The following is a 14,783-nucleotide window of genomic DNA, read 5'->3' as shown; positions in this document are numbered from 1 at the left end:
TTTGACTAGCCAAGTTCCTTACCTATATATTTTTAGTTCTTAAAATGTTTTTAAGGTGACAAATTCTCTTAGGATTTTTCATCCAAATAAGTCTTAGTACCAGACCTTCAGATAACTGAACTTTGGTTATGAAAAGATCAAAAATTCAAGTTCTTAACCCCCCCCCCCCCACTACAGTTTAATATTGTTGTTTATGAACATTATTAGCCTCATTCTATGCAACTACAGAATAGAGAAATATCTTAGCTCTACATTTTGTCCTAGACTAATGAAAATGGTCACATAGTTGATGGAAGTTTGTCAGAAAAATGCAGGTCTGGCAAATGCTTTGTAAAATCATGTCAATTTCACTAAAAATGTTTTGGGAGAAAAAAGGGAAAAGTTCTAATATCAAAGTATCCCATGCCAACGCCTTCAAAATATAAAATGGTTGATTTTTCCTTTTCAAATGTGATATAAGATATAGAAGACATCATTGTAGAGGGGAAGGAGAGCAGCTAGTGAAATACACGAGACACCCCACCATGCCTCAAAGAACTCAAGTTTCTATAAGGTGACTCTTGAGTACTCTTCCATATATATTCCACTCTTGGCTCAAAACAGTGAGCTGATGAAAGACAGGCACTTGGGAGTTTACATAAAAAATCATTATAGCACGGTCTACTAGAAGTAGCATCCAATCTAGATATTTTCTACCAGGGAATAATGTCTTTTACGTATGGATTCAATTCCACATAGCCATCCTGCATATTACTGAAATGTGTACACTTCTCAATGAAGCCAGAGAAGCTGCTTGAAACTTATTGGAATGTGCCCTAATCAGTTTCCAGAGATCTCAGCCTGCCTTTTGATCTGTATGCAAATACAGAGTCTCTTTGAGACTCTGACTTGGTTCTATGAAGGCAAAGCAAGACTGAGGCCATCCAAAGTCATTTCTCTACCTTCTCCCTGGTTAGAATATGATGTTGGGAAACTCACCAACAAATGAATCCTTTATTTCAAATGAAAATCTAAGATTACTTCATGCAAAAATATGGGCTGGGAGCTAAAGGTAATTTTATTTTTATGGAATACTACATAATGAGGGCCTGTATAACTGCCTGTATTTTCCCAGTTCTTTTGGATGATTTCAGTTATTGGTGGATGAATCCATCTGGGCTGTTGGTTGGTAGGTGCAGGCAGAGCAGATCCATGCTGTTTGAGAAGGCTTCCTAAGTGTGTGAGCGCTTTTCTGGACATTCATATAATTCTTTGCAACAGTTGTTGCTTGGTTCTGACAGACTGTGGCATTTAGGATTGATGAAGTAACTTACAATATTGGAACAGGATTTGGCAGCCTCAAATGGAGGCGGATAGCCTCAATTGACCAATTATAAATGTGAACCTACTACCATAACTGCACAGTGACTACGAACTCCTCAAAATACTTTCTTCTGTTCACCGGTATTCTCTCTGTTCTGCTCAGGTTCAGCTTCATTCAGGTATTCTTCATTCAAGCACTGAGCCATCTTAGTTGTAGTGGTATAGTTGTATTGTAAAAAAGTAAGTAGAACAGAATATTGCTGGCACTTTAGTAGTCAGGTCAAATGACCAGTTCACCTAGTAAAAAAACGCAAATGCTAAAAAAGACAGGAGAGTTGATCCTTGTGAAACCCCTTAAGTGAGGAGTCTAGTTGTGGAGGTGCATCACTAGTTTTGAATGAGAATCATACCATTTTAGTGTATTATCCTGAACTTCTGCTATGATTCTCAGGTGAGACAGCAGTATCTCATTGTCAAAAGTGTCAAATGCTGTAGAGAGGTCCAGGAACATGAGAATGCAATCCACTGGCAGCATATCATCCACCAGTGCCAATAAGAACATTTTCAGTTTCATAACCCGGCGTTAATCCACACAGCTGTGTCTAGAACAGTAGCTTTAGTTAAATAAGCTTGTCCGGGTCCATTGTTAGCTTCTCTATGAGCTTGCTCAGGAATGGGAGGTCTGACCCTGGGCAATAGCTGGCAAGGACTAAAGTATCCAGGGTGGGGTTTTTTCAGTGTTGGTCTGATTACTGTGTATTTGAAAAATGAATGAGTCTCTCTCTGAATGTGTTACCTCTTAGTCAAGAGAGGTACCAGCTATTCAAAATACTCTCTCAAGGGCAGAGGTTGAATTCACAAATCTTGGATGTGAACTTCTCTAGGATTCTTAGAACTTCTTGAAGAATGCATTTCCTGAAAGGGAAGTTACTCACCTTGTGCAGTAACGATCATTCTTTGAGATGTGGCCCTGCGGGTGCTCCACTCTAGGTGTCGGGCTTGTCCCGGCGCCGTTGATGGGAGGCTTTTTATAGCTGTAGTCGGCTGGACTGCGCATGTGCAGCAGCCGCCGCACGCCATTCGCACAGTTTCTCCCGTCGTGTGGTCCGGCCCCTCCGCCAGTTCCTCTCGCCATCCAGAATCTGTAACGAGACAGGAACAATAGACCCGGAGCAGGAAGGAGGGAAGGACGTGGAGCACCCACGGGGACACATCTCGAAGAATGATTGTTACTACACAAGGTGAGTAATTTCCCCTTCTTCTTCGAGAGACCCCTATGGGTGCTCCACTTTAGGTGACTACAAAGCAGTAGTCAAGATGCGCACTGGGTCAATGATTTTCTGCAGAGGCTAGAACCGCAGATGCTACCGCCGTGTCTGAGGCCCAACACCGCACTATAGCGTAACGGTGCACAAAAGAGGTGCTAGAGGACCAGGTGGATGCCCGGCAAACGTCGCTGAGAGGGACGCCTCGGGCAAAAGCGGTGGGGGTGGCAACCGCTCTAGTGGAATGAGCAATAGGCTGAGAAGCGAGTGGCCTTCCCCTGAGTGAATGACATGTCGTGATGCAAGTAGTGATAAGTCTAGCTACACATTTGACTTGAAAGAGGGTTCCCTTTGGAACGCTGCGTTAGCGACACGAGCAGCCTGTCCGTACGTCTCCATGAGCGGGTTCTCTCTATGTAAAAAGAGAGAGCTCATTGCTCGTCAAGCATGTGTAACAAGGTCTCTGAGGGAGAAGTGTGTGGCTTAGGATAAAAGGAGGTTAAACTATAGACTTGTTGATATGAAAAGACGAATTAACTTCAGGGATAAACGCCGGATGTAGGTGCAATGTCACTGTGTCCTTTGAAAAAGATGTGTAGGGAGGACTTGCCATTAACGCCCCCAGCTCGCTGACTGTGTGCAGAGGTAATCGCTAGTAGGAATACGACTTTCATTGTTAACATTTGCAGCGATATCGACGCCAAGGGCTCAAAAGGAGGGTGAACAACTGTGCACAGCACCAAATCCAGGCTCCAGATTGGTGGAGGCAGTCTGCGAGGTGGGTGCATGTTCGTCAATTCCTTCAAAAATCTTTTCATGGTTTGATGGGGAAAAAAAAAAAAAAAATCGAGGAACCTTGCACTGGTTCAGGGAAAGCACTGATAGCTGCTATGCAAACCTTCAGGGTTGACATGGAGAGGCCAGTCGTGAAGTTGGAGGACGTAATCCAGGACCTGACGCAAAGGAGAGACAAGGGGTTGCGCGTTTTGAGTACGACACCATTAAAGCAAGTCTGCGCCACTTTGCCAGGTAAGTTTTCCGAGTAGAAGCTTTCCTACTGCTCATCAAAATTGTCTTGACTTGTTGTGAACAAAGGTGCTCGTCATTTTTGAGCCAGTTATCAGCCATGCTGTGAGGCGGAGTGAATCGAGTCTGGGATGCAGGAGAACCCCTTCCTCCTGTGATAACAGGTCTGTGTGAAGAGGGAGTGTCCATGGTGGGTATATTGACATCCTGTGCAAGAGTGGGTACCACGCATGTCTCGTCCATGCCGGGGCTATCAGGATGACTGTCACCTCCTTGAGCATTATTTTCTTGAGAGTCCTTGCGACTAGGACTGTTGGGGGAAATGTGTAAAGGAGCGGTCTGTGCCAAGTGGTCAGAAGGGCGTCACTCAGAGAACCTCTTCCCACCCTCGCTCAGGAACAGAACTGGGGACACTTGGCATTGTGTGTCGTGGCAAAGAGGTCTACCATCGGCATACCCCACCTGCAAAAGATGTAATGTAGCGCGTCTGATCTTATCTCCCACTCATGATCCACAGGGAATCGTCTGCTCAACGAATCTGCAACGATATTGCTGATGCCAGGTAAGTAAGACGCTGTGATGGTTACGTCGTTCCTTATGCACCAATTCCAGAACCGCACTGCTTCAGCACAGAGGGAACAGGATCTGGCACCTCCATGTCTGTTCATGTAGTACATCGCTGCCATGTTGTCTGTGAATATCCTGATTGTGGTGTGCCGTATGCGTGAAAGAAAATGCTTGCGTGCCAGAAAAGTGGCACGTAACTCCAAGAGATTGATGTGATAAGTCTTCTCTGTGGAGGACCACCTGCCCTGAATGCGGTCATTGTCCATATGTGTGCCCCAGCCTATGAGAGAGGCATCTGCTGTTATGAGCACGGAGGGCTGAGGACGACGGAACAGGACTCCTGAGAGGAGGTTTCCTGTATGCTTCCACCAACGCAGGGAATCGTAGACATGTGGCTGCAGTGACCGTCTTGTGAATGCTGTGGTTTTGTGGTATGTATACCCTTGCTAACCAGTGTTGAAGATCCCTGAAGTGAAGCCTGGCATGAGGGACGACAAAGGTGGTGGATGCCATGTGGCCCAGAAGACGAAGGCAGGTATGGACGGATACAGTCACAGCGGTCTTGAGGACTTTCACTGGTTCTTGTATCGAGTGAAACCTGTCTATAGCTAAGTATGCCCTTGTTGTGATAGAATCTAGATCCGCCCCTATGAACTTTATATTTTGTATGGGGAAATGGTCGACTTCTGTTCATTTATTATGAGGCTCAGAGAATCAAACGTGTTTCTGGTCAACGAGATCATTCGCATGGTCTCCTGATGCATTGGCGCCTTTATGAGACAATCGTTCAGATAAGGTAATATGAGAACGTGTTGGCGGCAGAGATATGCAGCGACGACTGCTAGAGTCTTTGAGAAAACTCTGGGAGCCGATGCCAGGCGAAAGGGGAGGACCCTGTACTGGAAATGTTCGTTGTTTATCACGAAGCACAGGAAGCGTCTGTGCGCTGGATGAATCATAATGTGAAAATATGCGTCCTGCAAGTCAAGGGCCGCAAACCAGTCGTCGTGATTCAGAGATGGGATTATTGTGGCAAGAGTCACCATTTTGAAACGTCTTTTCTGCAGATAATGATTGAGCCGATGCAGATCAAGGATCCGTCTCCACCCTCCTGTCTTCTTTTGCATCAGGAAGTAGCACGAATAAAACCCTTTCCCTTTGAACTCGTTTGGGACCCTCTCTATAGCTCCGATGGTAAGTAGGCGTAGAGCTTCCTGTCTCAAAAAAGCATCTCTGAAAAGGGACGGGGTTGGTGGATGGGTAGGGGGTACAGACGCAAAGGGGATGGTGAAGCCTGATATTTTCCATACCCATTTGTCGGTGGTTACTTTGGCCCAACGATTGTAATAAGGCCGAAGGTGATGATGAAAGATGGGTATGGTATCGGCAGTGATGGCAACGACGACTGGTGAAGCTGCACCCTCGACAGGCGAGTCAAACCTGCTGTTTTGTGTCCGGTACGTTAGTCGCCCTAGATGGTTGCGGACGCCTACGCTGTGGCCTTTGTTTAGATCGAGTCTGATCAAAAGGACGAGGTTGTCGTCTTTGGAATTGAAAGTCATATCGCCTCTGATATGGGAAGTACCTTCGGCGATGGGACGGTGGTATGTACATGCCGAGCGTACGTAGGGTCGTACGCGAGTTCCTGCCAGTGTGTAACACTTCATCGGTTTTGTCCGCGAATAGCTTCAATTTGTCAAAAGGAAGGTCTTCGATTCACACAAGCAAATGCCTAGGGGCGCCCGCAGCAGCCAACCATGATGCTCTGCGCATGGATATTGCGGTAGCTATTGATCTGTGGCAATATCCGCAACATCCATGGCTATCTGTAGACTTGCTCTAGAGCAAGCATACTCCTCCTGTACTACGGTGCGGCGTATGGCCTTGTCCACTTCGGAAGCGTTCTGGGAAAGCCCTGCCAACTTGGTGATGTTATCGAACCCCTGGTTGGACAGAAGTGCCGCGTAATTGGCAATTTGAAGAAGGAGGGTGGACAAAGAATAAACTTTTCGACCAAAAATGTCTAATTTTTTTGGCCTCTTTCTCTACTGCTGCGTTTTTCACCTGTGGATTCTTAGCACGGTTAAGGGCTGCATCCACTACAAAAGAATTTGGCTGGCGGTGGGTAAAAAGAAACTCCAAACCCTTGGAAGGGACGAAATATCTCTTTTCCGCCCGCTGTGATGTAGGTGGAGTGGAATCCAGGGTGTGCCAGATTTCCGAGGCTGGTTCGAGAATGGCCTCATCAATCGGGAGTGCTGCTCTTGACTGCTGTCTCGGGTGTAAATTTTTCAGCAACCTGTATTGCTTGGTCTGCACATCTGCCAGCTGGACATTCTGTGTCTGCGCTACCCATTTAAAGAGATCTTGGAACTCTCGACCGTCATCCGGGAATGAAGTGTCCCCTTGAAAGACAGCCTCGTCTGAGGAGGATGACAAAATGTCAGCTGGAGACATGGTGTGCGGAGGGGCATTATCGGCCGAAATCTGACCCTCCTCTGGTTCGGACATCTGAAGAGGTGGAGGGGCGGCCACAGGAATCTTGGGCAATGGGGCTGTCTGTTAGAGCGAGCCCAGCGGGGACTGGCGTCTATCCAGAGATGCACGGCAACAACAAGAATGGGAAGGAGAGCGAGATCTTGTATAATCAAGAGAAAAGTAATCTCTCCCCCCATGACGATAGGAGTAGTCGGGAGACGGCCTCCTGGATGAATCGGCAATGCTGTATCTACTGCAGTAAGACCTCAAAGGCGAATGAGTTGGTGAATGAGATCTACTAGTAGGCATCCCATAATGTGGCAGAGGGTGCATGTACACGTAAGTATAGCGAGGCCCCGAATGCCGGTGCGGAGAACGCGGGCTGCGCTGATAACGAGGCTCATGTGGAGAGTGGTACCGTGGAGGGGACGGAGATGGTGCCGGGGAAAACATCGGTGAGGGAGACAGGGACACCCTTCTTGGAACCGATTTCCTCTGAGCCTTTGTAGGAACATCTGAAGGCATGGTGCGGGCCTCATCAACAGAGGAATGTTTTGAGGCTTGATCTTCATCGTCCAAAACCAGTATTGGAGAGTGCCGTACCGATGAAACCGGGGAGGCTAACTCTCCTGCCGGTGTCTTACGTAGAACCGAATTGCGGTGATCTGTCGGTGCCGCACTCAGCTTCGTAAGAACTTGTGGTGCCGCCCCCGGCACTGTAGTGTGCCTTTCACTCGGCACTGTAGTGTGCCTTTCACTCGGCACTGTATCCAGCGCTGTGGGCATTCGGTGGCCCAGTGCTGACTGAGCTGTCGGTGCCGTCGATTGGAATGGTGCTGGCCTCGGTGCCGTATCATGCATCCCATGCCGTTGTACCGTCGGTGCCGAGGTCCTTAGATCCGGCACCTGTGTAGACGGCGGCTTGTGAATTGGAGGAGCAGCTTTCTTCCCCACAGCCGTAAAAGCACTCGAAGGCGTGTGCACCAAAGAGGAGTGCACCAAAGGCTTATGCCTTTCAGATTTTTCTTTCATGGACTGACGGGTCGTTATAGAGAAGCCCAGTTGGTCACCCTAACTGATCTTAGTCAGAGGGGCCGTGTCCAGGGATCATGCCAGGGAGGTTTTCTTCCCTTTCTTCACGGTCGACTCTCTCAGCGGTGACTCCCTCCGCTTGTGCTCCAGAGAAGTCCTCTTGAGCTGTTTCAGAAGGCTGTAAAGCCTTGTCAAAGAGAATGAGCTTGAGCCTCATGTCTCTGTCCCTACGTGCCCTGGCCGTTAATTTCGAACAGTGGGCACACTTGTTCGGTATATGGGACTCCCCCAAACAGCATATGCATGCGTCGTGTCCATCAGACGCTGGCATGGAGTCCTTACGCTGGGAGCATTTCTTATACCCCGGTGAACCAGGCATTTTGACGTGGTTCAACCAGATTAAAACATAATAAGAAACTAGAATTAGCAACAGTAACAGTAACAGTTAAGTTAGTAAACTTAACTAAAGTTTAACTTTAACTTTTTTTTGTTTTAACTAATGAATAACTAACTAACTAACAATAATCTGAAGAAAACTAATGAAATTCTGAACTTTTCAGTTGAAAGGAGCTGCCTCTGAGGAGAGACAACGGAGCTCAGTCAGCAACCCAGGACGGCTGAGAGGAACTGGCTGAGGGGCCGGACTGCGCGACGGGAGAAATGGTGCGTGGCAGCTGCTGCGCATGCACGGTTCGGCTGACTACAGCTACGAAAAGCCTCTGATCAGCAGCGCCGGGACGAGCCTGACACCTAGGCTATGTCTACACTCGCAGTTTCTTGCGCTAGTAATATGCAAATGAGACTAAGCGTGGAATATCGCCGAGCCTCATTTGCATACCTAATGAGCCACCTTTTTTTTTTTTTCAGAAGAGGCTCTTGTGCAAGAAGGAGCGTCTACACTGCCCCTTCTTGCTCAAGAAAAACCCTCTTGCGCAATGCCGTTACACCTATTACTTTTCAGGAAGAACGGCATTGCGCAAGAGGGTTTTTCATGTGCAAGAAGAGGCAGTGTAGACGCTCCTTCTTGTGTAAGAGCCTCTTCTGAAAAAAAATGGTGGCTCATTAGGTATGCAAATGAGGCTCGGCAATATTCCACGCTTAGCCTCATTTGCATATTATTAGTGCAAGAAGCTGCAAGTGTAGACATAGCCCTAAAGTGGAGCACCCACGGGGACCACTTGAAGAAGAACTATGGGAATGTGTCTGGGCTGTTGGTGGGTACAGGCAGAACAGACCCATGCTGTTTGAAAAGGCTTCCTAAGTGTGAGAGCTTTTTTGGAAATTCAGATGATAATTCTTTGCAACACTTGTTGCTTGGTTCTGACAGATTGTGGGCATTTAGAATTGATGAAGCAACCTACCAGGTTAGGGTAGGGTTTGGCAACCTCAATGGAAGAGAATAGGAAAGTTATTTTAGTCTGTAATACTGCTTCAACACGAGCTTTAAGAATTTGTTATTTTTGACTCTGCTGGAAACAGCCTTTGCTTTTGCACCAAGCTTCTGCCCCTTTCTTTTTATCCTGTGCAAGGTGTTTGAAAACCTATGAACAGCTGCGTGGATCAGTGTGTTAATGGCTGAGACCAGAATAGTAACAATTAAGGCTCAGAATGTTTCACGGTTATTTTTAATAAAAGTCATGGACAGTCACAGGTAATAAACAAAATTCAAGAGAACCTGTGACCTATTTGTGACTTTACAGAAAATAACTGGGCCGGGGGGGGGGGGGGGGGGGGGGGGGGAGGGGGAGAGAAGAGAAGTAGGGGGTAGAGGTTAAGTAAGGGGCAGGAATGAAACCTAAAGTTCCATGGGGGAAATTGACAGCTGACAGGGGTAAATCCTTGGTTCCATTGGCCAACAGCAAGGAGTGCAGTCTGAGGACCATATCAGTAGATGTCTGACTGCAGCCCTCACTACCAGCTGTGGGGCAAAGGCACACAACCCAACTGCAACTCACAATGCAAGCCAAAGGACAGGGAACACCACCGTCCTGCTTCCAGCCCTGACTTCAGTTCCTAAGGTCCTATAAAGAAGGGCTTGTATGGGCAAGCTGCTAGCTGGACAAGAGACTTTTTTTTTTAATCTGAGCATCTGCAGATGGCTGCTCGCAGCTCCCAGTGACCACAGTATACCATTCCCCACCAATGGGAGCTGTGAAAAGTGGTGTAGGTAGGCCACCACTTCCTGCAGCTCCCATTGGCCAGGAAAGGTCAATCTCAGCCACTGGGAGCTACCAGTGACTGTACCTGTGGATGCTCATGTAAACCAAGTGTCTTGTGGCCCGCTAGCAGCTTACCTTTACAAGCTGTGACCCAAAGTTTGAAAACCCCTGCTATAAAGTCACAGACTCCATGACTGTTGAGACTAAATCACAGACTTAGTAATGATTAATCAAATCCTCAGTTCCTCATCCTATGGGTGGGGTGCTGTTGCCCCTCACCAAGTTTTAGAACAGAGGTCCCAAAAATGTGGAGTGTGCCCCCAAGGGAGAGAAAGACTATTTGGAAGGTGCATGATGGGGACCAGGCCAACCCACTCAATTCTGCATTGGCCCCAGTCATGGCTTCACTCCCAGCCCTGGCTTTAGCCTCCCAATCATAACCCTAGGCCCCATTTCTGCTCTCCATCTACAGTCCCACTCAGCCTCGGTCTATCCCTTCCAGCCATGGCTCAGTCAGCAGCAACCTCAGTCCCTGACCCCTGTCTGTGCTTCCTATAGACGCCAAGGCCTTGCTCCCAGCTCCCGAGAAGGGTATGGATAAGGGTTTACTGGGGGCACAATAGTGAGAAGATGGAGGATCACTGCTTTAGAATTTGGAGTCCATAAGGCTTTGTGGTCAAATCAGGATCATTTGTCTTTCTTGCCTGGATGCTGTCTCGTAGTCTCTAACTATGGCCTCAGTCAGATGATGGTCTGTCCAAGATTATGGCTGAACTGTAATGCCCTCTATCTTCATATGAAGGACAAAGATCAGGTTCAGGATATAAAGAGGCTGAAAGACTCCTTTTCTGGAATACAGGAAGTCCCCGACTTACACGGATCCGACTTATGTCGGATCCGCACTTACGAACGGGGCTTTCTCGCCCCGGAGGTCGAGGTAGCGGATTGCTACCTGCGAACTCCGGGGCGAGAAAGCCCCGTTCGTAAGCTGCTCCGGGGCCCCTGGTCTGCTGGAGACCGTCTCCAGCAGACCACAGGCACGGGGACTGAAGCCGCAGCGGGTTCCCCCGCTTCTGAGGCTTTGCCAAAGCAAAGTCTCAGAAGCGGGGGAACCCGCCCGCTGCTGCCGCTTCAGTCGCGGTGCCTGTGGTCTGCTGGGGACCGTCCCCAGCAGACCACAGGCACCGGGACTGAAGCCGCAGCCGCGGGGGGGTCCCGCGCCTCTGAGGCTTTGCCAGAGCAAAGCCTCAGAGGCGCGGCACCCCGCTGCCACTGCGGCTCTGCTCCCGTATCCCTGGTCTGCTGGGGGGGGGGGGGGGCGCGGCTAGTGTGCCCCCCCCCCCCCCCAGCAGACCAGGCTTTTGTTTTGGACCCTGGAGCAGAGCAGCTGGGGCGCTGCCGATTGGTCCTGCAGCGCCCTCTGGGCACTACTGGACCAACCCGGCAGCACCCCAGCTGCTCTGCCCCAGGTCCTGATTCAGCCGCTGCTGGTCAGTTTCAGCAGTGGCTGAATCAGGACGCCTGGGGCAGAGCAGCTGGTGTGCTGCTGGGTTGGTCCAGTAGCGCCGAGGAGCGGTGCTACTGGAGCAACCCAGCAGCACCCCAGCTGCTCTGCCCCAGGCGTCCCCAAGTCAGCTGCTGCTGAAACTGATCAGCGCTGACTACAGGAAGCCCGAGGCAGAGTTGCTCTGCCCCAGGCTTCCTGGAATCAGCTGCTGATCAGTTTCAGCAGCAGCTGACTTGGGGAAGCTTGGGATTCTTAAGTTGAATCTGTATGTAAGTCAGAACTGGCGGTCAGTTTCAGCAGCGGGCTGAATCTGGACGCCAGTTCCGACTTACATACAGATTCAACTTAAGAACAAACCTACAGTCCCTATCTTGTACGTAACCCGGGGACTGCCTGTATTCCTTCAAGGTTCCAAGAATTTCTGCTTGAAAACAAAATCCTGCCCTGGCCTATGTGTGGTATAAGGCTGCCTCCTTCACTGTTTTCTTCAGCTGATAGGAGTATACACACCTGCTGCTAGGAAACCATGCTGGGATTTTACAATGCAGAGCACCATCTGCATTTGTGATGATGAATTCAGAGTCTCTGAAGAGATCTTCAAATGGTTGTCTGCACATCTCCAACCACACAATTTTGAAGACCTAGACAGAAGTTGCCATGTATCTAGCTGTGGTACTGGATGCATCAAAAGGGGCCTGGAAAGATGACAATCAAATGTCCCTCTTTCTTGTTCTCCTGAAGAGAGTTATTAGCAAAGTCTAAGACAGTGCATCAGTTCAAGTAATTCTATCTTACTAACAAAGGGCTAATAGCATTTTTTTAATTGCAGGCTAACTGATCAGTAATTTGAGACACTTTGGCCTCCTGTCTTTTCATGTAATTTTTGGTTTCTACTTTCTTATTTTCCTCATTGGCCACCATGACCACAAACTGAACCCAATACGTCAAGTATTATGGGTACTATCTTCCACCTACAAATACCTAATACAGTTTATTTGACTTCTCAGATGTCAGTGAAACGGATGCTTGAGTCTCCCAGATATCCTCTGGCAGTTCCAACCAGGCTTCACATATAGACCACCCCTGCGGACTAGACATGGGAGTAGATCTAACAGCTTGCTGAAGCGCTCTTGTCCCACCTTCACAGGAGTTTCTATTCAACTTTGTGTATGGTGGATCAAGTCCTGACAATTTGGTAATTGGTTGAGAGGGAGCTGAAGAATCCATGGTCTTACTTGGTAATGAAGAAGCAGCAGCCACAGAAGGACCGAATTCCCATGGAAGGATGTTTTTTTTTTTTAAATACCCCAGCTGTGCTTAGTGTATTGTAATACAGTTTGAGTACTTTAAGATGGTAGAGAATTAGTCCATACCACTGGAAAATATTTCCCCTTGAATAAGAAAAATAACTATATCTATCACTCCTCAATGTACTTCAGTCCGAATCCTTGCACACACAGAAGTATCTACAAGGAAAATAGCATTGAGATGTGGATATTGCCAAAGTTTCATTTCACAGTTGCAAGGAATAAGAAAGAAATTAGAGGAGGCTGAACCTACTTCAACTTTAAGCCTGTGGACTGGGCAGAGGTACATTGAATGTGTATAATAAACGGTACCAGTAGATTCTGCTGGCCAAAAGACAAGCACATGTATAACAAGAGTGGATTATGTATGGACAAGAACTTCAACAATGGATTTAGTCACATTTAAACAATTGAAAGGTACATTCATCTTTCCCTGCTAAGGTATATACACTTACTTGATTTGCTCTTTCCAGAATGTTGATCAGTTCAGAAGCAATCCTCCAGTCATTCCTAGTGACAAGTGTTACTGCCTCCCCTGTGCGTCTGAGAGAAAAATACATTGTTACTCCTTAAGAGGAAAAAAACATGTTGCTGGACATTTCCTACCTGTATATACTTGAATGGCAACAGAACTGACTTTAGAAGATACTGCTGTACCTATAGCAGAAGAAAAAAAGGGTATCTGATGCCAACCTATTTTGAAGGAGATTAAATGTCTGTTTAGAAACAAAGTGCAGAACTTCAGCTAACTTAGAAAAAAGGGCATAAGAAGCTAAATGTATGCAAGGACAGGAGAAAGTCAGAAGCTCGAAGTATTGAGATTTCAGACATAACTTTGCAATTTGTAAATTAAGTTCTTATTAACAGAACTAGTGGAAAAGGCTAGACTCCTCCTCAGTGATATGGCCTTTATGTAAACTGATTTATTGCTACTCTGTTAACATCTTTAGAATTGGTCATTAAATTAGTTTTATAAAAAAATAAATTAATTTCTAAATATGGAAATTAATCAACCACTTTGAAACAAGTTAGCAATTAGTACATCACTAATTAACACTAATTTGAAGCCTTCTAGGAAAACTGAACACCGAACACGATAAACCAAACTCAGAAAAGCACATAATGGTTCCACAAGTTAAGTAACTTCATACATTGCAACAGCTGCCTATGTATTTTTATTCTGTCTGGTGTGAAATGATCTATTCCCTTCTCCTAACAAATTACTCCAGTCAGAAGCAGGAATAATCTACCGGGGAAACAATCACAGGGGGAAAACATGGTAATGAATCCATAAACAGTAGTACAACAATCCTGCCTCTTTCCTGCCCTAGTCAGAGCTATTATATGAGAATCTCGCAACTTGTAGAATCGCTATTTGTGGTTCCGCATATATGTGGGTGTATCCTGGCCTGGAGGGCCCAGCCCCTTGGTAAGTTCTCTGCGGCTCTGGCCCTCTCCCACGGTGAGTTTGGAAGCTGTGGGAAGCTCACCACAGGGGCTGTGAGCTGCAGATCCCAGTATTCATGAATTTTGCCATTCATGGTGGTGCCAGGATGCATCCACCATGAATGGAGAGAGTTTCCTGTACTTTTATATTTTATGGTGTATCCTTTCTACTGGCCCTGAAGCCAAAACAGATAACAGACAATGTCTGAGCAATTTACAATAGCTCTAAGGCACAACCAGTGATTGGTGCCTTCTTGTGTAGCTAATTATTGGTTTTCAGAATTTGGCCCAATGTTTGTGTGTCTTTCCAGTATGGCTTTTCCCCACAGAATGGATTTTTTGTGCATAAGTTTTCAAGGGAAACATTTACTGTCACACTGTCTGGGCTAGGAAGAGACTGGGTTTCCCTTTGTTTCATCTATAGACTCTGGAAAATGTTTTGTAGCTTCATAGCAACTGCAATAGATTGGTATAGTTTTTTTTAAAAAGTCTGCAGCTATGCATAAGATCTGGCAATCTGCTGCTGAACAATTTTTCTATCTTTTAGATTTTTAAATATCTTCAGATAGCATCAGAAACATATATACATTCAAAGAGCTGACTCTTGCATCCCATCCACATTAGGCAGATGTTTTACATTCTTATGCCTTGTCCATAAGTAAAATTTGCAATAAGATCATACTTCTATGACTTA

General features: G+C 46.9%; 1 protein-coding gene across 2 annotated transcripts in view; it reads right to left on the bottom strand.

The window, feature by feature from the left end:
* The window catches only part of DDX43 (DEAD-box helicase 43), a 73,323-nt gene that overhangs the window by 5,637 nt on the left and 52,903 nt on the right, over positions 1-14,783 (bottom strand). For both annotated transcript variants that reach the window (XM_075923770.2, XM_075923771.2), the window contains exon 15: positions 13,099-13,186. In XM_075923770.2, the coding sequence (XP_075779885.2) occupies positions 13,099-13,186 (88 nt within the window). The remainder of the gene's footprint in view (positions 1-13,098; positions 13,187-14,783) is intronic.

This window comes from Pelodiscus sinensis, chromosome 3 (assembly GCF_052426305.1).
Source record: "Pelodiscus sinensis isolate ZL-2025 chromosome 3, ASM5242630v1, whole genome shotgun sequence".
NCBI lineage: Eukaryota > Metazoa > Chordata > Testudines > Trionychidae > Pelodiscus > Pelodiscus sinensis.
This window is presented reverse-complemented; position numbering and strand designations above follow the sequence as displayed.